This window comes from Pteropus alecto, unplaced genomic scaffold (assembly GCF_000325575.1).
Source record: "Pteropus alecto unplaced genomic scaffold, ASM32557v1 scaffold95, whole genome shotgun sequence".
Classification (NCBI taxonomy): Eukaryota; Metazoa; Chordata; class Mammalia; order Chiroptera; family Pteropodidae; genus Pteropus; species Pteropus alecto.
Genome location: NW_006441071.1, coordinates 4250686 through 4273271, shown reverse-complemented (window position 1 = coordinate 4273271; position 22586 = coordinate 4250686). Strand labels below are relative to the sequence as shown.

At 31.3% G+C, this 22586-nt stretch overlaps 1 protein-coding gene across 1 annotated transcript in view; it reads left to right on the top strand.

Moving 5' to 3' along the window:
* Positions 1–22586, top strand: part of CCDC171 (coiled-coil domain containing 171) — a 256342-nt gene that overhangs the window by 151298 nt on the left and 82458 nt on the right. The window contains exons 23-24 of the mRNA XM_025051395.1: positions 18768–18913; positions 20836–20890. Coding sequence (XP_024907163.1) covers positions 18768–18913; positions 20836–20890 — 201 coding nt within the window. The remainder of the gene's footprint in view (positions 1–18767; positions 18914–20835; positions 20891–22586) is intronic.

Sequence of the window (22586 nt, the reverse complement as noted above, 5' to 3'; positions counted from 1 at the left end):
ACGTGACCGTTTTCTTCTCCCTGGCTGCCCTGAAAATTTTGTCTTTGTCGTTGATTTTTGATAATTTTAATACAATGTGTCTTGCTGAAGGCTTCTTTGGGTTGAGGTAATTGAGTGTTCTGTTGACTTCTTGAATTCCAAGCTCTGGCTCAATCCTTAGATTTGGGAAATTCTTGTCCACTATTTGTCTAAAAATGCTTTCTAGTCCCTGCTCCTTTTTTTCTTGCCTTCGATGATGCCCATTATTCTTATATTTCCTCTCCTGATGTGCTAGTCTAGTTCTTGAATTTCTCTTTCATTATTTTTCATTCTTTGGTTTCTCTCTCCTTCCTTCTGATTTATTTCTAGATTTCTGTCTTCCATATATCTTTTCCTTTCCTCCATTTGGTCGACTCTATTTCCCAAGCTTTTTATTTTATTTTTCAACGCTTGCCATGTGTTCTTTTTTTTTATCTCCAGAAGGTCTCTTTGGTTCTTTTTGAGAGTTTCAATCTCCTTGCTAAAGAACTAATTCTGCTCATTCAATTGGGAGCATAAATATTAGAGATTTTCTCTTTTTTTTTTCTGAGATGCCTTGTCACCTTGGTTGTTCATGGTGTTTAATGGACTGTTTCTCTGCCTGGGCATTAATGAAAGTGTATTCTGCTTTTTTTTTTTTTTTTCCCAGAAAGAAGATTTATTATATAAGGATTTCTCTTTAGCCCGTTGCAAAGAAGGCACTTTTCTTTTGGTTTCCAGTAGATGTCATCTAAGCCCCTTGGATCCCTGCTTCATATAAAGCCTTAAAAATGCCTTTTTATTTTCTGATAGATATTTAATCATGCTCACTACTCTCAGTTTCAGTCCCTGTCAGTGTTAGCAATAGTTTTGATAGCGTTTGCTCAGATTCCCTTGGTGCTTTGCAATGTTTGGTCTCGAAGGGTATAGGTGGAGAGGCCCTCTGATTTGGGGTTTGGGGGCTGCCACTCAGTCTCGGTTTTGCTATTGCGGCCAATAAAAATCAACTGTTGTTTTTCTGCCAGGCACTTCTCTGCTTTCTGGCCTGATGACTGGGCCCTGCTGCCAGCCGGCCACGGAGAGCTCACAACTTTCCCAGGCAGGGCTGTTCAGGGAACTTGCAGCTCTTTCTCTCCCTCCCCCTCCTTCTACAGGTAGCTCCGGCAGCTATGAGAGGCAGCTTCTTTATTTCTCCTAGTCCACTGCCTAACACCCAGAGTTCTGACCTGGGGTAGCTCTTATGTGCAGATCCCACACTCAGACATGGTAGTGTGCTGATTGGGTGTTTTTTGTTGAGTTTTAGATGTTCAGCTTATTGTCGTTTCAAGGGGAGAGATCTGGGGATGTATCTCACTCCACCATTTTTCCTCCTGTCTCTGAAATTCTTAATTTTTAAATATGGAGACTGAACAAATATTATAAAATCTAATTTAAATTAAAAAAAAAAAAGAAAATATGTTCAGTGATGTCAGATGCCCAGAAATATTATGTAGTAAGTTTGAATCTATGTTGAAACTTTGTTTAAAATATATCTGCATATGCTTAGATTCGTATGCAGAAACTCTTTACAAGAAGATTTATTCAACAAATACAACATACAAAATAGAGAGGACCATCATAGAGGTAGAGGATGCTACAGAAGCCTGAATGGTATTATTTGTGAAAATTGTATGTTTTCAGAGAGTTGTAAGTTTTATATTAAAACTATTTTTCTCTGTAACATTATTTTGCTCTTTTCTGAAGACAGGTTGTAAAATTAGTCTTTTGATTTGAAAAATAATCACCGGGGTTTGTGCATCCTTAGTTTATAAGCGAGCTTCTTGATTGGCATTTGGAAGAGGCTGGAAACTGGACACTGGCATATTGGGTCCTGCCTCTGTTAGGAGAATGGTGGAACCAGAGGCCACATTTCACATGGCAAAGAAGAGTAAGCATTTAGTTCGTTTATTAAGTGGTTACTGTGTCTGGCTCTCTGGTGGATACTTGAAAGGTATCATCCATCACATTCAATCTTCACAACGACCTGTAATATAGGCAGCATAATTTTTTTTTTTATAGATTAGGAAAATAAGGCTCAGGAATATTTGTTTGACCAAGTTTCCCCAGCAAGTATTAAAGTAGGAATTTGTATTTAGATTTGTTGGCTCTAAAATTCCTACTCTTTTATTATATATAGTGTATGAATGGGGAATGAAAGTAGTTGATATAGATTTTTACTTTTTTTTGGAAATTAACAAGGACAGGAAGAAAATATGATAGATGATAAACTGAAAGAAGACTGTGGTCAAGTGAAGTTTAAAGAAATTAGGACTTCCTAAGTATACCTGAATTAAAAGCCATGATTCTGAATCATAAAAATGAGAGAGAATACGAAGAAACAAAAGAAGAGAGATGAAAGATCTGAAGATGTGGGATTGGATAAACAGGGAACCATGAAAGTTACTAATTTCAAGGTCTAGAACATCTAAAATTCAAATTGCTATGAATCTGCTTGCCATATATTTTCTCTCTTACTGACAAGACTGCAAAGCTTGCTATGCAGGAGGTTCATGTTATGTATGTTAAAAGTGTCTATAAAATGTATATAAGAACCATGTTAAAACTATATGTAAGAACTATGTGTGATAATGGTAGCTTCAAAAGAAGCTCACTACTGAATTAAGTGAGATTGGGGAAGTCTGTAGAGATTGTTAAGAATAAATTTACCTGTCATCTTTGGTAGAAGAGTTGGTGTTCCTGTAGACTTGTTGAGATTTGACTAGGTCCATGGTCCTCAAGCAGTGATAAAATTGACGTACTCAGAAAATTCCTTGTTGGAGTGCTGTTTGGGTCAATTTTTATATTTTCATAAGTGAGTAAGGCATTAAGTGAATATCTAGTTTAAACTAAATATCCTCATAAGAAAATGTTTTTATTGTTGTTTGTTTCTATGGTGGTGAAATGTTCTCAGAAGTAAGACATGAAAGGTCCATCAGATCTAGATGACCTATTAAGATTTTCTTTAGCTTTAAATGTTTCACATATGCTATAACCAGATGGTACATAAACAAACTCTCGTATTAAATTCATATATTCTCTAGTGACAGAAGAAAGCAGTTATATTTATTTTATAAGTATCTGCTGTACTATCGTTACTGTTTATTAGAAGGAAAGCATATTAAAAAAGAGATTTCCCCTAAACAAAACAAAGCAACCCCAAAACAACTGCCTGGTCTTTTCAAGCATTTCTGATGATAATAAAGTCCATAATAATAGGAAGTATAGGCATTAAGAATTAGATATTCTTATTTAATGCAATGCTGTTTCTCATGTTATACCATGCACCCAAAGTTTTTGACCATAAATAAAAAACTTTTTGTTTCTGAAATATCGATTCTCTACTTATTAATGGGAATAGAAAATTAAGCCATTGGATATTGAAGGGCAATCGAGAACCTATTGGTATTGTGTAGTTTTACAGTTCTATAGAGATAGATTTCAAACACTGTTTAAGAATTGCGTACAATGTTAAATATTTAGAAATTGTACATAGAGATCTTCTTGAAGAATTTCTTTAAAAGTTGAGTGATTAATTACATTATAAATGGATTCCTTTCAGCCATTAAGCAATTTTGGCTCTTTCTCCCTCTTCTTAAAGCCGTAACTCAATTTTTATGATTACAAAACTGTACTTTGCAGGTACTTTTTAAAAATGTTAGTAACTCTAAAGATCAAATGAAAATGAAATCAGACGTTATTAGCTCATGAAAAAAAGAGAGCTACACTGGGAACTTTTTTTTTAGTGTGTAGGAATTAAAACCACACTTGACACTTTCTTAATCTTCTATTTCTATTAATTTATGAAACCTGGAACTGGAGGCTTAATGGTATTACTTCTATATTGTAATTATACTAATAAACATCTTTGTCCATGACCTTGGAATTTATAGTGCAGCTGGAAAGATTTATTGACTTATGCTTTGGAAGAAAAATGGGATTATTGCATAAGTAGATTGCATGTTAAGCACATGTACTTGCATACCATTTATTCCAGTTAGTTTGGGCTGTAACTTGTTTTTAGATTTTCTTTCAAAAATAGAGAAGTTTCTTGTTAAATCCAGATTCCTGAGAGATCTTTGTTATATTATTGAGTCAAGTACAAAGTAACTACTTTACCTTGAAATGTCCAAAAGGAATCAATAGGCCTACAAAACTGCCTTTTAAAAAATGTTCGAAATCATATTTTTTCCTGATAGTCTGAATATCAATATGACTTTTTTGGGCTTCTTTCTTTTTCTGGTTTTGTTACAGTATTAAAGTCCCTTATAGTTAGAGGGTGTTTGGATATTTGGTTTTGATTTTTTTTTTTTTTTCCCCTGCTCTGGCCTCCTATTTGTTTTTCTTGCTTTTTGTAAAGCATTACCTCTTACATGGAATTTTCTTTAGGCTGCCTTTACTTTTTGCCTTAATCAGCTTTCCCCATGATCTCTCTTTCCTTTTCACTAAAGTTTAAGTCTGTAAAGATACTTAATTTTTAAACTTTTGGGTGTAAAACATCATAGGCCAAGTAAGTCTGCAGTGGGCTTCTCAGTGGTATGCAAGTCAGAGCTTTCTCCTCTGATTGGACCTTATCCAGCCATGGCTGGCATTTGATCTCTTGGTACTCCATGCTTAAATGAAGCTATGTTTTACTCTGAAATACACATTTCAGTCTGAAAACAAAATTTCAAGTATATGTAAACTATTTGGAATTTTGTAAATGATAATTCATTTACGTTATGCCACATAAAATATAGAATGACTAAAGCTGGTTTTTGCCATTGTTAAATGTGAGTCTTTAGTTTCTGTGATTAATTGAATTGATAATATGCTAAAATACTTTATGTAATATAAATGTGCAATTTTATAATCTGATGACTTGTATTTTTCAGAAGAGGTTCTCTGTAATCTTGTAACCTTCCATTGTGGACTGTGGCTTCAGGGACTGTGTAAATTTTGTTAACATTTGTCCTTGTATTAGACATTATTTTCTCAGTACTCTAAGTAATTTGAAGATAATATTTCATCTAATCTTTAAAATAATTTTTGAGATAAATATTATTAATCCTAATTTGCAGATGAGGACACCAAAGCACAGAGAATTTAACTTGCCCTAGGTCACAGTGCTAGTAATTGGTGGAACAAGGAACTGAACTCAGAGATATTTATTGATGATGATAATAGTAAGACTCTATTAGAAAAATTATTTCCTTTGAAGGCACTTTCAAAAATGACCCAGAGCGAATACTTTAATTATAAACAGTCCATAGATAACTATGAATTAATTACAAACAGTACATAGATAACTATGAAAATACTTTTATTTGTTGTTTCAATGGGTCTATTTTTAAATTAGTAAATAGTACGTTATAATGTAAAGGGCTAATCAAAATTTATTTACTCTTTGAATATATTTGTTTTAGTTTTCATTAATGTGAGACAATGATGGTTTTGTTTCAGAACTATTTAATTTAACTGAACAATTATAGTAACCAACTTTAGAATATTACATTTGTAATGGAGTGAGCATAAATATAAATGTCTCAGACTTTGGAGGTAATTATCTAATTACATGTTTATATTTCTGACATGATTAAGTAGCAATGTTAAAGTCATTTTAAAGGTGATTTTACTCCTATGTGGGGATATGTATTCTAAATCCTTATACCATTCTGTTTATAGGAAACATTTAATTAACATGCTCAAATTTTATTTGGAAGTTTTGTATTATTTCATTGTTATATCACTAACAACATGTTATTTCACAAAACAAGTGTTTACTAATCTTGAAAATTTTTATTTTAGTATTTTTACAATTAAAAGATTACCTAATGAATGACTTTGTAGTGCTTTGTTCTTATGGAATGCGGGCAAGTGTTTACTGTGTTTTAATTAAAAAAAATAAGTTAGTATTAACCTCTGTAAAATTAGAATGCCTGAAACTGTAAGGGGTAAAATGTATTTTTAGTTTTGCCTTCTGATAGCAAAAACCTGGCTAACTTCCAAAATGTAGTTAGGGAGGTATTTGTATTCTACCAGGATTATTGTTAAGAGTACCAACAAGAAAATCGCTGTGATGGATGAAACAGGAAACACCTTTATAGTGCTTTTATCTTATTTCAGGACTAAAGTCAGAGTATCAAAGCAGACCAAAATCATCAAGAGTGCGTCTGTGATGGAAATAGAATTCATCTGTTTTTCTGATCTGAGTCCTGTGACACAGAACAGACATAGAGTCCTTGTGGAATTTAGAAAATCATTTGTCTGTAAAGAATGTGGATTTAGGGCTTCTCTGCTGTATCATGGTTAAAAGTCTTAAAAAGAGGCAACTTCAATTATGGAGAAGGTTTGTCAAAACCCCCTGAATCAGATAGATATTATTTGGATATGACAATTAACATAGAAGTACTAAAGCCCTTACTGCTTATTCTATGGAAAGGAAACAAATCATTGAAACCTCTTTCCCAAGGAGTTTGATAAATGATAGTGATTAAATGCATATTACATATATATGTGTATTTGTGTGCATCTGTATATTTACATATACAGGTGTACATAATATATATTTTTTGCCATTTGATAAGAGGTTATATAGCTGATTAATTTCCTACCCTTGTTTAGTAGGTCATAGTTAACAAATCAATTTTACTTACTATTATGATATCCCGTATATAATTTAAACTAAGATTTTGTGATGAAAGTTGATGTTATGAAAATTAGATCAATTGCAATTTTTGGTTACATAAAGTTTATACATGTTTTATTGAAAATAATGGAAAAATACTAAAAAGAAAAAAGAATATTTCTGTTGCATTTTAGTGTATACTTTAAAAAATTTTAAATGCATACATTTATATATTTACTTGCATATTAGTAATGTATATATCACATGTATTTAAACGTATAGTAAGTATCATGTTTTACAATGTTATAGTAGTCCTTTTTAAAACTTAGAAATATGTCACTGCTATTTTTAAGTGTCAATGAAAGTTATTTATTTTTAAGAAGGAAAAGAAAAAGAACAAAGTATTGCCTTGACATATTTTTTCCTCATTAGAGTGGAAAATATTAAATTCAAATATGCATATACTAAATATAAGTTAGGGAAGGTTTTGGAAGAAAATGTTTTTTTATGAATTACAGCAGTACAGATGAATTTATTATAATTTTTGGTGTGCATATTCAATATTTTTCTGTAAGATAGTAATATGCATTTATCATATCTTTATACTGATAATCAAATGACTTGCCATGGTTTTTAATATTTAATTAAAATTAATTTCTTCTGCTGATGATCCAATATTAAATCAGGCTAGAAATTGATTTTCTTAAGTATCCATTGATGATTTCATGGCTGTATACATTTTAGAGTACATTGCCATATGTGGGAACAGAACTTTATCAGTCAGGATACCCTGTGTAATGTTACAGTAACAAATGACTCCAACAATTTCAGTGTCCTTACGATAAATGACTTCTCACATGTTATACATTCCCATCAGGGATCAGCTGTGCTTCTGCTTTATGGTTCCTCACCCTATGAGTAAAGCTTATAGCATAGCACTGTTGGTTTCACAGTATAGATCTTTATAGGACATTGCTTGTCTTGTGTCTGCCATGAAGCGACATTATTTTACTGCCCACATTTAACTGGCCAAAGAAAGAAACTTAGGTACTTTCAGATATGACAGGATAGGATCATATAATCTTTCCGGAAGAGGCACTACCAGTTTACATGGTCAAGATAGTTATCAGTGGGATGGGAGAGTATACTTTCTCCTCAGGGACGTGGAAAATCACACAATCCAGTACAATAACTAACTTTGTTTTTACTTTATAAAGTACAGAAAAGATGAAGAATCTGTTTTCTAGTTAGCCATATTGACTGGATTTGGTATAACTTTACATTTTAACATTTGTTTTTATTCCTAGTTTGTTAGGAGGGCTGAAAAGAGGGAGCCATATGTCTAGTTGGCACTTTTCTCTCTTGCTCTAGAGTATTTCTTAGTATAAAAATAAATAAAAATGTTATTCAGTGTATTGTGTTTTTTAAAAAAAATAAACTCAAATGTTCTAGGTTATGTAGACCCCGTTAACCACATTCCCTAAAGCATTTTCTAGGCTCTAGAAGCCATATGCCTGACATTTCAAGGAGTTACCACTAGATGGTGATCTCGTTCATTTAGAAGGATTGAACAGCTGTGTTTTTCTTCAGGCGAATGGGTTGGTTACGGAAGGTGTCAGGAATGTAAACCATACTAATTTTATGGGAAGCTCTCTTTATAATCAATATATATTGAAAATGTATATATACATGTATACATACACACTCATACACACTTCCTCACACAGGAAAATTCCGTTTAAAGCAAAGCTATAAAGTGTTTTGCTATATTGTTACGTCCTCAGAACATACACACATACACGTGTATATATGTGTGTGTGTGTGTGTGTGTGTGTGTGTGTGTATACACATATATACATAAATATATTTATATATTTACATATTTACCCCCTGACTCCCAAACTGTTACAACCCAAACACAGACCAAGGTATTCGTGAGCACATTTTCTCAAGAAATTACACTGAGACTTGGGTCCATCTCTTTGCTCTTTTATAACACATTGTTTGAATTTGCTAACTTGCTGAAACTGTGGTTATTTTAGATGTGAGTCTTTGTCTTTATTTTAACACCTTCTGTATTACTCAGCTTCAGACTCTATATAATTAATAGGAGTGAAGAGGGATTAAAAGCTATATGTTTCACTCAGATACATTAAAAATAATGATTCAGTTATCACATAACCCTTTTAGTTATTCGGAAACTTCACTTAATGGTTATTGCTACTGGTAACTTTTTTCCACCTTTTTTTCTTAAAAATAACCCAACATGATAACCAATTTGTTATTGGTAAAATGTAAAAAGAACTTTTTAAAACTCTAGACCAAATAATGTAGTTTTCCTCAGAAAACAATAGCTAAGTTCAATTGTTAATTAACTTTTTGATGCTCCTAAAATATATTCTTTTCATCATGTATTTCTTCTGTGACTCAGAGTTTGTGGCTCTCTGTCATATGATTCAAATAACTTGTAGGAATTCATGTCGTTATTAGTAGAGATAGAAAATATATGGCTAGGATACTGCATTTATATGAAGTAAATGTTTAATATATACTCTCTGCTTAAGCATTATAAAAGTGAATTTGATATAATACTTTTTTACATACTAAGGAAAACTGTTATAAGCCAGTTCTTTTTTACAATGATTTTTAATTTAGTATATCACTGGATCTTTATACTCAAAGATGAAATCTTATTAAATCTTCATTAGAGTCCAACTGAAGATGTAAACGAGCTGTTGCAGAATGGCCAGAGTGATCTCTTGTATTTATTTTATTTTGGCAGCTATAGTTTGTATACATGATCCCGGAGACAGAGATCAGAGAATGCTGCTCCATGGCTGGGAATCCTTCAGCAGCTTCCCATGGCTCTCTATGACAATTTACTTGCCAAATACTGAGCCATAGAGCCCTTCTCTGAACAAAATCTTATACAAAAGTTCATAGAAAACATTAAAGCAAATTCTGGTTGAAAGAAGGGTGGGGGTTGGAGGCCCACTAAGATATCTTGATGCAACTCTGTTTGGAACGCTATATACACATCATTTACAAGATTAAAAATCTAATTTTCTGACTGTATATGGTCTCTGTACCTTTCTAGTCTTTTCTCCTGTCATTCTCAGTAGCAGCTTTCCTTCAGCCGTACCTAATCTGGACTTCTCTGAACATGCCATTTCATTCTGCTAAGAATGCTCAACACTGACCATTTAGCTTTAGTATCAGCTGCTTTTTAAACTTCTTTTCATCTTTCTAGATAGGAATTCATTTCTAAGAGGAGTATATTTTTTTATTTGTTTATCTACATGTCAGACTGCCCCATTTTGAACTGTCTGTATGTAATCTTAGGCAAGTTACTTGAACTTTGCTTCAGTTTCCTCATTTATCATATGGGAATAATAGTATTACTTACCTCATAGAGTTGTTATGAGAACTAATTGTGTTAATGTCTGGCCTAAAAATGAATATTTAGGAAGTGCTAGTTATTATTATTTATGGCTTTGACATTGATAAGCATGTAATGTATGTTAAATGAACAAATTAGACTCACATCTTATGTTGAGGTTAGTTAGGTTTTAACATCAGCACATAAAGCCACAAAAATATCTTTAGGAATTTCTTAGGGAAATGTAACGGGATATTTGAACTTATTAGTGAAAAATAATTAAGCCATTTTGTTTTGTTTTGTTTTGTTTTTTAGCGCTTTCAGTCTTCCCAATTCAATAAACTGTTTACATTTGTTTTTATTCCCTTAAAAAGTCCCTGAAGGGGGGAGATACATTAGAGATGACATATTCTAAAGAAACCCAAAACAGCCAGATTTTCTTGCATGTTGGAATATGTTGTTATTTCTTTGGTTGGGTACTAGTGCAGAGGTCGGTTTCATTCAGGACCAAGTTGAATGAAAATACATTTTTTTTTTTTTTAATACAAGAGAATAAGGGTTTAGATTTAGAAGACTTGGGTTCACATTTTCACATTTAGTATTTACATGACCTTAGGAACATTACTTCTCTGAGTTTTAGTTTCCTTGCATGTATTAGGAATGCCAATGCAGTTTACCTCACTGGGCTATGAATATAACTATAAAATGCTTGTATGATGATGATGAGGGATATGGTTTAGTTGTCACTCAAGCTATTCTCTGCCCCCAGGATTTGGGAGAAATAAATTATAATAGCAAACATTTATTGAGCACTTATAGGATGATAGGTATTGTTCAAGAACAGGCCTAGTAGTGCCTTCATACAAAGATGGAATGTTCCAGATAGTGAAAATTAACAAACGTTTGCTATTCAGAATTTTTTCCTTCATGCATATACTGCTAAACTTAAGATGGAAATCAGTGTTAAAATACTTAATACACAAAAATTCATCCAATGAATAAATTTTTAAGGAAAAATACCACTTCATTTTGTTTATATTTAAGTCTAAAAGAACCTGTTAATTTTTCTAATTTATATTTGACCTTCAAATTCTCTTAAATAATTGAATTTTACTCAGCTGCTACTTGATTTACTATCATTAATATTATTTAATATATGACATATTCGAGATAGTCATTTAAATTCTATAGTACAATGAAATTTTAATGTGAGTGTGTTTTAATTATTATATAGGGTTATGTACCCTATTAGTTATATCACAAAAAGAATTCTTGAAATTGAAAAATTCTTTTGAATCATTTATTTTTTTATAAAATGTCAAGAATCCAACTATATGAAGCTCTTTATAAATTATTCATATTTTTTCAAATTCTTAGTTGTTTTAGGTAGTTCTCAAATGATTTTAAAACAACATTTAATTCTAAATATATTTGTACAACCTAACTCATAGTTTCACTTATTTAAATTATTGCCAAGGAATTCAGCAAATTTTTGGATCTTCACATAGCTAGGATTTTCAACTGTGTGAAGTTTTTGGAATCTGCTGAGTAGTCTGTAGCTGATAAGGTCCAACAGAAGAATCTTTGTGTATTTTATCCCCTTGTATTTCTTAGATATTCACTGAGAGAACTTAGAAGTCAGATAAGGGCTGATTTTATTATGATGGTTGTTATCTGCAGCTAGTTCCTGTCTCCTAAGGTCTGTAGGACAGTTCAATGCAATTTGTTTTATACTCTGAGAAAACATTACTACCACATTACTGCTTACATGTCATGTGTCACAATAAATGTAGCAACCGCTTGTCTATTCTGTACTTTTCTGGATGCATTTTCTAGTTGAGAGGGCTCTTATGATTCTCTTTATTATCCTCCTTTTTGTCATTTAGAATACGTTTTTAACTATTTCTCTCTCGCTTTACCTCATTATTATCTAACACTTTTAGTCTACCAGAGTTTTGTAGTATATATGTAAGGCTTAGAGCAAATAGCATTCAATATATTTTAAGTACTTTTATGAGATTCTTTTTCTTTGAATTATATTTTCCTATTGATCACTTTCAGTTAGTTTACTGGGGAGGATTAACTTTTTCCTTTTATACTGATGGAATTTAGGAGGACATTTTTAAAGGAACATGTGAGAATGTGATACCAATAATCATAAGGGATTTTACAATAAAACCTTACAGCATATTTTGAAATTTTAAAAGTGAATTTTCATTGCTCATTTGTACCATTTTTTTATAATCACCTACCATAAGGCCTGTTTATAAAAGTAACTTATTTTAACCTTGTTTTTATTTCCTTTTATCTTTTTTCAAGTATGATAGAAATAGTTATTTTTTAAAAAAATGTTTATACATACATGTATATAAATGATGATGTAAAAATAATATGGAAACGTAAGTGGCCACATGTTGGTAGAGATTTAAAGAAGACCATGTGATGACATTATATGTAGAAGTGTAAGTATCGCATTATGTATAGTAAATCTATGTAGCCTCTTACAGTTTATAGGACACTTCCACATCTGTTGTCTTACCAGACATGTGAGTTCTTACTAGGATTGTTCAACCCCAAAAGCGGTTAAGTTATTTGATCTTCAGCTTCAGTTTATAAATATGTCACCTATCTTCTGCATAGGATTATTATTGGAAAATAATAAAAGATAGTGTCCCTAAGGATGCCGAACTTTGAAAGATTGAAAATCTATTCCTTTAGTAATTTTACCACATACCAGCACCTTTTACTATTCTATATTTATTGTAAATTCTCTAGTTGCTTCTCTCACAGATTTTCAAGCTTTATTGTAAACTATTCTTTAGTTTCATCCCTAACTTGTGTACTCGGTTGTAAACTTGGTAGTTGTATCATTTTAACTTTATACTTTCTTTGGCAATCTGCATAGTTTGACCCACCCAGCAGCTACTCAATTCTTGATTAGTATAATTTTTAGCTGTCACATTATAATAGTAGGGCCGAAGACAATGCTATTCCCTTTTCCAGCATTAGTTTTAGTTCCCTGAGATGTTTTACAGTTTATCACAATCTAGGAATGTTATTTCAAAACTTAGACAGCAGTAAATTAAAAAAAAAATGTTGTAGATATTTTTTTCCCCTGACCTAGGAAATGTAGCTTAGTTCTTTATAACATGTGTGTTGTCTTTCCTTTCATTTTGTATGACTAACTTTTATACCAAATTGAATAAGCCATTAGCTTTTAGTCTGTAGGAATGTGGATCCATAGATATTTCCCAGTAGACAAAAGAAAATCTATAAAAGTGACATCCCCTAGTGCTCGGTCTTCCTGGCTGGCCTAATGGTCTAAAGCACCAAGACTCTGTACCCCTGTGAGAAGGAACTATGTTGGATGCTTCCCTTAACATCTGGAAATATTAACTGAGGAGTCGTGCACAGTTTCCAGGTAACTTTAACTTATGTACTATTTACATTTATTAATCAAATATTCTGATTCAGGGAATTCATGTTACAAATTTATATTTTTGAAATTATAAACTTCTTATATGTATATATATATATCATATGTAGTTTAAAATTAGAGTTTGCTGAAATGAGACATACTGTATTTAGGTAACCATGTTATTTTGTTAAGTTTCGCTTTTTTTTTTTAAAGAAAGAACTGTTCAAAAAAGCTCTCCACTGGTGGTGGTTATACAACTCTGTAAATATACTAAACCCCACTGAATTGTACTGTTTAAAAGGGTGGATTATGTGCTATGTAAATCAGAGCTCAATAAAACTGTTATTTGGAAAAGGTTCCACTACATAGAATATTTTCATAGGTGCAAACTAATAGAATTTCAATTTATATTTATAATTTATTTAAAAAATTCTTAGTCTTAGTAAACATTTAGAGCTTTAGAAATATGAAATTACGTGTGACTTAAAAAGTTTTTTTGTTCAGTAGTAATACATGTTTATTATAGAAACTTCAGAAACTTTGGATAAGAAAAAAGACACTTAAAAATGTGTGGGTCTTTAAATATTCATATCTACTATGTATTCTATATCTAAGCTTTCCCTGTACTTAACTACAGTTATGTACCACATAATGATGTTTTAGTCAACAATAGACCTCATAAACGATGGTGGTCCCATAGATTATAATGGAGCGGAAAATCTTTTATCACCTAATGACGTTTATCGCCTAGTGATGTAGCCATCATGATGTTGTAGTGCAACACATTACTCATGCATTTGTGGTGATGCTGGTGTAAACAAACCTACTGTGTTTCCAGTCACATAAAAGTATAGCACATACAAATATGTATAGTACACAATACTTTATAACGATAATAAACTACGTCACTGGGTTATACATTTATGATATACTATACTATACTTTAAAAAAAATTTATTTTATTATTAGTTTCAGGTATAAAGTACATTGGTTAGACATTTATATAGTTTATAAATGATCCCCCTAAATATGATACTATACTTTTTATCATTATTTTAGAAGGACTCTTTCTACTTATAAAAAAAAAGTGCTGTTAAATAATATGCCATATTTCGCAGTCAGCAGCCTCATATATCAAGTGTTTACCGAGTCTCTTGATCACATCATTTTCTCTTGTGCCTGATTTAATCTTGCGTTGTTTTATAAGTTTAGTGTAGCCTAAGTGTACAGTGTTTATAAAGTCTACAGTATTGTACAGTAATGTCCTGGGCTGTCACATTTACTCACCACTCACGCACTGATTCCCCTAGAGCAACTTTTAGCCCTTTGAGTTCCATTCATGGCAAATACTCTTTACAGGCGTGCCATTTTTTATCTTTTATACTGTATTTCACTGTACTCTTTCTACTTTTAGATGTGTTTAGATACACAAATACCTACCATTGTGTTACAAATGTCTACAATATTCAGTACAGTAACATAGTTTCAGTACAGCTGTATAGTTTTGTAGCCTAGGAGCAATAGGCTACATAATATAGCCTACGTATGTAGTAGTTTATGCCATCTAGGTTTGTGTAAATATACTGTATGATGTTTGCACAACAACAAAACCACCCAACAATGCATTTCTCAGTATATATCCCTGTTGTTAAGCAGTGTACGACTATCCTTCCTTGGTGTCCATCCATCTGGCAGCTTTCCTTAGTAATAAATAGCTTTTCAAGACCATCTGAGGAAAACAATTAGGTATGAAACTATATTCTTGTAAGAATAGTTTACTGAAAGCTTTTGCTTTTTTGTCCTGGACTGTGAGAGGTGTACATGAAGGTGAGCAATAATATCACTATCTAAAAAGAAATACAATAAATATATTGCAGAATAACTTTTAAAATACAGTTAGTTTAGGATTTTGTTGTAAAAATTTGCTTTAGAACATTTTGGATTTAAAGTGAAAACTCAGAATCTTTGATAAATAATTAATATTGTGAAATTGGTTCTTGTATAGCTGGACTGTTTCTCTATCTTTTTAAAAACTCTTGTTATCATATTTAGCATTAATTTTCTAAAATTGTTCACAACAGTTTAAAGATAATTGCAGTATCAGGCTTTGAATTTTTTTTTTTTTTGGTAAATATTAAGACCTGAGTACAAAATGAGGGCTGTATTGTGGATTAAGTGAAATATCTCAAGGCTGTGCTGTTCTGATAACTGAACCTGAAGTGACCTTTCTCAGACACAATTACAGAGCTGTATGTTTTTCCTTTAATTTCATCAGGGGTTTAATTAGTATACAAATAAAACTTCCCTTATCTTCCTTTCTACCTAATTGGCTTGTCTTCGCTTATATATGAAGTATGTGAAAGTGGGCTGTAATTAGGGTGACCGTGTTAACCTTTTTTCCTCAAATGTACTGTTGCCTAAAGGCCTCAAGGCCTAAAAACAGTGCTTTGGATTATTGCTTTGCAATCACTATGGCTGTCCCATAGGTTTTCTCATGAGCAGAAGGGCTTTGGGTGCTGCAGGTTCCCACTGCTTAACAGGATCTTCATTCTTCTCCCCACTAAATGTTTATTGATTATCTTGCTGTTCCAGGCTCAGCCTCCAACAACTTAATATCAGGTGACAGTCAAGAGAGTTCTCCAAGTAATTAGAGTTGAGCATTGGGGGAACAATTAGGAGCAGAGTTATTAAACTTGATTTATCCTATTCTCTCCTGAACAGTTTCTTGGATATCAGAACATCACACTTTCACAATCTACCCTGGTTGAGAAATTAGTGGCTAACCTGCTGCTTATCATTGTTGCCTTGCTGCCTGGAGGCACACCCTCTTGGTTTCAGTCATTCAGTCAGAAATATTAGAGTCCGTAAAGTTTATCATGGGTTTTAATTAGATAAATCGAAATAGGAGAAAAGAAAAGCTGAACTTAAAATTTTATATATATATAACATATATTATATATGATATAGGTACATATGTATAACACATATATATATATATACACACACACACACATATATAAATATATTTTTCTTTCCTGAAAGCTCAGTGTTAGGATTTTAAAGATAAGTACTTTTGTCAACAAAAACAAAAAATGTGAATATTAGGGAAAAGACATATTATTGGATCACTTTTATGTCTTGGTGTTTTTTGCATATCTCCTTGGACCCACTGATGGATAGAGGTTCCATTGTGATGTCCCTCAACTCCTGAAAATGGGAATTCTGTGTCTATAAGTTATAGAACTATGATTAAAAAAAACCTGTATTATCTCTTCATTTTTACAGTATAGAAGTATGATCTATATCACTTTGCTTATACTACTTTTTGTTCATTTTCTGTAATTTCAGTCTTAGAATAGATGATTCAGTTACCCCTCTGAAACAGTGTAAGCTATAGGAGAGATTGGTGGCTCCCTGCCATTGCCCCTGAAAGATGAAAATGAAAGATGGAGACATATAGTGGAAATTTTAATTTTATGAGTTATATCTTCAAAGGATATCGTAGAATTGCTGAAAAGTCAAGTGTGGTTTTATAATGATTCCAAGGTCATGGGTTCACTCAGATTGGACAAGTGAGCTTCAGTCTGTACAAGGCTAGGGACGATATCCTGAATACTCCTCATAATTATCCACTTCTAGTCATAAGAATTACTGAGTAAGAAAATTTGAATGGATTGGCACAAATCTATTATTTCTGTTGGAAAAGAATTCGAGCTTTATGTGTAACTGTTGGTGGATCATTAGTTTTATCTTCATACCTGAAAAATAGCAATTTTTTATTACCTGAGAGGTGTCAGAAATACTGGATAAAAAAAGACTCAAATATGGATTTCATTTTTTTAAATGCTTTTAAATATCTTAACATTGGCACAAAATAAGTAGGTTTACCACGGCTTTTAAAATCTGTTCTTTGTTATCTTTTTGAAGTTGGTTTGAATCAGTGACTGTTTCCATAGTTAGATGTTCTTAAAGATCTGTTAATACTAAAGATTTAAAATAAAATATAATATCTGACAAGTAGCTTTTTTTTAACTTGCTTATTTTTAACTTGACCGTTTGAAAAGTGAAATATTGAATTTAAAACCTTAACATTTTAAAATACCTGATTTGACTGATGATTGCTTTCAATTCACTAACATTTAGAATGAATTGCTTTAGCTCCATGCAGGCAGCTTGATTTTTTTATGCTACCCATTGTGAATGCATTAAAAGAATATTATTAGAAGAATTTTAAACATGAAATTATCACATTTTGGTTATTCTTTACTGGATATTTGAAGTGCGGTTGTGGACAGTAATGAGTCGCTAAACTCTGAGCAAGTAGAAAAAATATGTATGCAATCAATTATTCAGCTCACTGTCCAACAAATTTAAATGAAAAACTGATAAGCTTATATTCTGGAAATGTCATAGGCAAAGGAATGAAAAGAGTTTTAGTGCTAAGAGATACTCTGACCCCCCATACTGTTTTACATCCTAGAATTTTAAATGAGGTCTGGAAAATTCTCCTTTAAATTGTGAGTTTCTGATTTTAAGACTTTTAGCCTTAAAGTTCCAAAATTAAGTTGTATACTTGCATCTTAATATTTTTATTCTAAATGAATATTTCAGATTAAAACAAATACCAAATATCAGTCAATAGATTTTATACTTCCGTGACTAGAAAAATATTTATGGAATATATATAATTCAAAATGCAAGTATTATTTATACCTTCCTCTCTTGAAGCATATTGATCATATTGTGTTGCTATTCTTGACATGAGAGTAATTTATGGAAAGTAAGTGAATTTTATTTTGGAGTCCAGTTTGCCCACTTACTTGTCTATAGCAACTATTATAGGTATATTTATAAAGACAGTAATGGTATTTTTAAATCTCGGGTTCTTTATACTCTTACAGGTATCATAATCCCCCTTCTTCTCAATCATATACACAGTTTGGGCATGTGTAGTTCTGGTTTTTAATAGATTCTAAATTTCATCTACTTTCCCCCGAAATATTTATTTTTCATCATTAAAAGAAAAGCAACTGGAGATTTTTATAACCAGATAGTTTTAGTAAGAATAACATATATTTGCCTTGCAGTATTTTAAAAAGTAAAATGGAGTTGTGTTTTGTAGCTAAACATTTTTCAAAATCTTATCAGTTCTATCGTTTCTAATTAGTAAGTATGTAAAATTTTTGCAGAAAATTTGTTAAACCTTGATGTGTAATGACCCAAGTCTACTTCTCAGTCAGTCTGTATCTTTCTTTGTTTAATAGCCTATGGCATAAATTGAAGTTAATTATCAGGGCCGACAAGTAACTCTGTTTTCTGTCTGCTTGCAGAGTCTCTCCGAGGCAAAGATGGAGCTGAGAAGAAAAGATCAATCTCTGCGTCAGCTCAATAGACATCTTACCCAGCTGGAGCAGGACAAGCGTCGACTGGAGGAGAACATCCATGATGCAGAAAGTGCCCTCCGCATGGCAGCCAAGTGAGCATTTGGACCTTGGGGAGATCACTTAAAACAGACAAAAGATCAATTCTTACTTTCATGCTCCGGGTTTTAGCCCTGGATAATACAGTGTTAGAAAACAAAAGTACAGCTGTCTCTCTTTGAAATTCTCTGATATATCCTCAAAAAAGAAAACTCTTAACATTCTAAATGTATATTTTATTGAGAAACTTCAGAAAAGTGTAAGTTTCTGTATAACCTCTAACTAAGTATGTGTGTTTAGGGCTCTGTTGCAGTGTTACATGTTAGAAACCATGTTTTTATTAATGCGAAATATAAGACTATTTAAAAGTTTTGTACAGTTTTTTCTATCACATATTCCTTTTCCCCTTCTGCCCCATTGCGCTCCATATTTTGTTATGCATATATTATAATATACTAATATTGCAAGTGATATTTCCACAAAGAAATTAAGTTAGTATACAATCAACATGTGTATCATAGCCTCTTTTTACGTGCAGTAAAAACATATTGATCATGGAAAAGTCATTTAATTTTATAGCTCTATGTTCTAATATGTTAACTAGAAAATATATACAGTTTTCAGAGTAGGCAACTATGTAAATGTGATGAGAGTGTTTTCCCTTTTACCAGGTAATCAAGTTGACATACAACATGAAGTTCAAATTGAACAGTTCTCTTGGGTATTTTTATTTGTTCCCCACATTAAATTACATAGAGTACTTTAAGACAGTCCTTTGTACAACAGCATGGTTTAAAGAAAATCTATTTATGGATTAAAGAAACATCTAATTTTAATAAACTCATTGTTTTCTAAATTTGGAATTCTGGATTCCTGTACTTACCAAAATATGTATTAATTAAGATTTTTTTGAGACAAACTCTTGTTAAATGCTTATCATGAAATATGAATGTAGTCTGTAAAGTAAATCACAGACAGGGAATCTGCAATCTTAGGATATCCACAGCTTTGCCAGTGGGCTTGGGAAATTGCCCATACGCGATGAAAAAATCAGTTTATACAAGGCCCAAATTTGGCATATTTGAATACCCACCAATAGTTTTTTTTTGAAAATTGTAAAGCTCTGTAGTATTGCATACCATATTAGATATATGTATTTGTCATTTGAAAAATATATGTAAGTTTGATGAAATCAGCTTTTTGTTTTCATTCTGTCTTAAGTTACCTCATGTCAAATGAGAAACTAAGCCTAGGTAATTTCTAGTGTGTCTTATAACTGAAAATTCAGAGATTAAGGAAAACAAGATTATAAAACCTCCAGATTCATATTGTATTTTCCAAACATTGCTGCTAATTCAGGAATTTGGCTTGTCTGTGAAATTTGGAAGGCTAATATATTACCTACAATTTTCAATTTATTATTTACTGTTAAATTTTAGTCTTCAGTGTTCTCATCCAAACTTTAAAAAAATTATTATGGGCAAATTTAATATACAAAGCTAATAGAAGAAACTAGTAACTTTGCATATTTCTATTCAAGGTCATTGATGGTTTGTGTGTAAATATTATAGCAAAAAAAGACTATATAGAAAGAAAACATTGTTTTGCATATTAGGGACTTTTAATGTATCCCTGCCAGTAAGATTTCAAAATTCTTTTTCATTAGAAACCAAAAGAATAAAAGTTTAGCCCATTCAGCACATCTTTAATCAATAATATAACCCTAATTTTGTTTTTCTTTCTTCATTTTTCACTTTTTTAACTTAAAATGTCCTTAAGATTTTTTTCCCTCTAATCTGTAACTGAAGATAAGAGTTAAATGTGTAAATATATCAGCGAATATAGTAAGGTTTTATACTTTTAGGAGTACAATGATAATTAACCCTTATTTTTCAATAATAGTGACATATCAAAATGTGTAACAGTTGTAATTTTACTAACTACAGTTGGATTTTACTAACACAATCTTTCTTTCTAGGGACAAAGAATGTGTTGCTAATCATATGAGAACAGTAGAAAACATGCTTCATAAGGTACTGTAATATTTCTTAAATATTATTTAACTCGTATTATGACACTGTTCTAGTCATTATTTTTATTAACTACAAAGCACTTTAATTCATTTTGTACTTTCTTTAAAAATAACAAAAAGATCCTTTCAAATGACTGAAAATTTATATTATACAATGCTTTATTTCATAACTTTTTTCTGAATTCACTTTATGTACTTGATAAAACTATGAAAATAATGGTTTCCCCAAACTGGTATAATTGCACTTGAATTATTTGTGGTCTTTGCTGAATGAACCAGAGCTCATTAAGATTCTTAAATGTCTCATAATGATAAAATGTTTGACCACAATGTCTAACCTCTCACAACTCTTAAACCTACTATCCTATATATGTATATTTATAAAGAGACATAATGTATTATATTTGGCAGTACTCATATACCTTAACTAGGCAGTAATGTTTTTCAAGTTATAATTTATGTTCTTATAAAAATGTATTTTTAAAGTAGATGTTTAACATATTTAGTGTTATATTATTCTCAAATTTGATTACTTCTCTATAAGGTAATTTTCAATTTGTAATGATAAGCAGCATAATAAGGATATTATGATATTACTAAGAACTTAATGTATTAACTGATTTCATGTTTTGTTAGCACTTCAGGTTCAAAGATGTGTTCACTATTTCATTATTTAAAAATAGAGAAATGTTATTTATGTGTTTCTGTTATTGTTTAATTGATACTTTGTTGAAAATATAAATCTAGTACTAAAGACATACGAATTCATGAATGAATCATATTTAGAAAAATTTTGTCAATCAATTTATTATATAATATAGTTTGCAAATCACTTAAAAATACCCTAAAAACTAACCCTTTTAAGGAGATATTCAATAAACATTAGCATACTAATATTTAATACATTTTACAATTTGGAAATGCTAAGCCTGTGTATTCTTTTAGGTATTTTAGAAAGTTACTAGCATTATTTCATATCACCAAAAGCATTTTGAAAAAAAAATCTAATATTCTGAGTGCTATTTTTTAAGTAATATTTGTTTGTAACTATCATTTCTCCTCCTCTCAATTTAAAAAAGTTTAGCCATTCAGTATAGTTTAAATATAGTCCCATATGTGCTAGAAATTTGAAATTTAGATTTGTAGGAAAAGAGACTTTTTTTTTGTGCTTGAGATAGGAAAAATCAATCATGTATATATGTGTCATACCTTTTATACAGTTAATGTTGCCTTTGAAATCCAATTATTTGTTCATCTTCCCAGCTAGAGGAAAAAAATGTTGAATGGCAGATGTCTCAGGCAATGGATATTGACATCAGAGAAAAACTGTGATCAATATGAAGTATAAATGTTACCTTATCCTTTCCTTATAAGAATGTCAAAATATATATTTTAAATATAATAAAAACTGATTCCCAACTGGACAATTATGGTTTTTTAGTTGCAATTCATCTTTTGATTTTAGTATCATATGGGAAGAAAGATATCTCTAGAATTGGGCTACAGTCACTGTAGATTTACTTTTGCTTTATGGCTTTTTTTTCTTTTAAAATTAATAGTTAATAATTTTGATGTCTTTAGAAATTTCTTGTTCATATAGTGGTTTTTAAATTATCGATTATTTTTAAAGCTTGATGTGAAAATTTAGGAAGGGTGAGAACAAACGGATTATAAGGAAGTGGCCCAGACAATCTTCC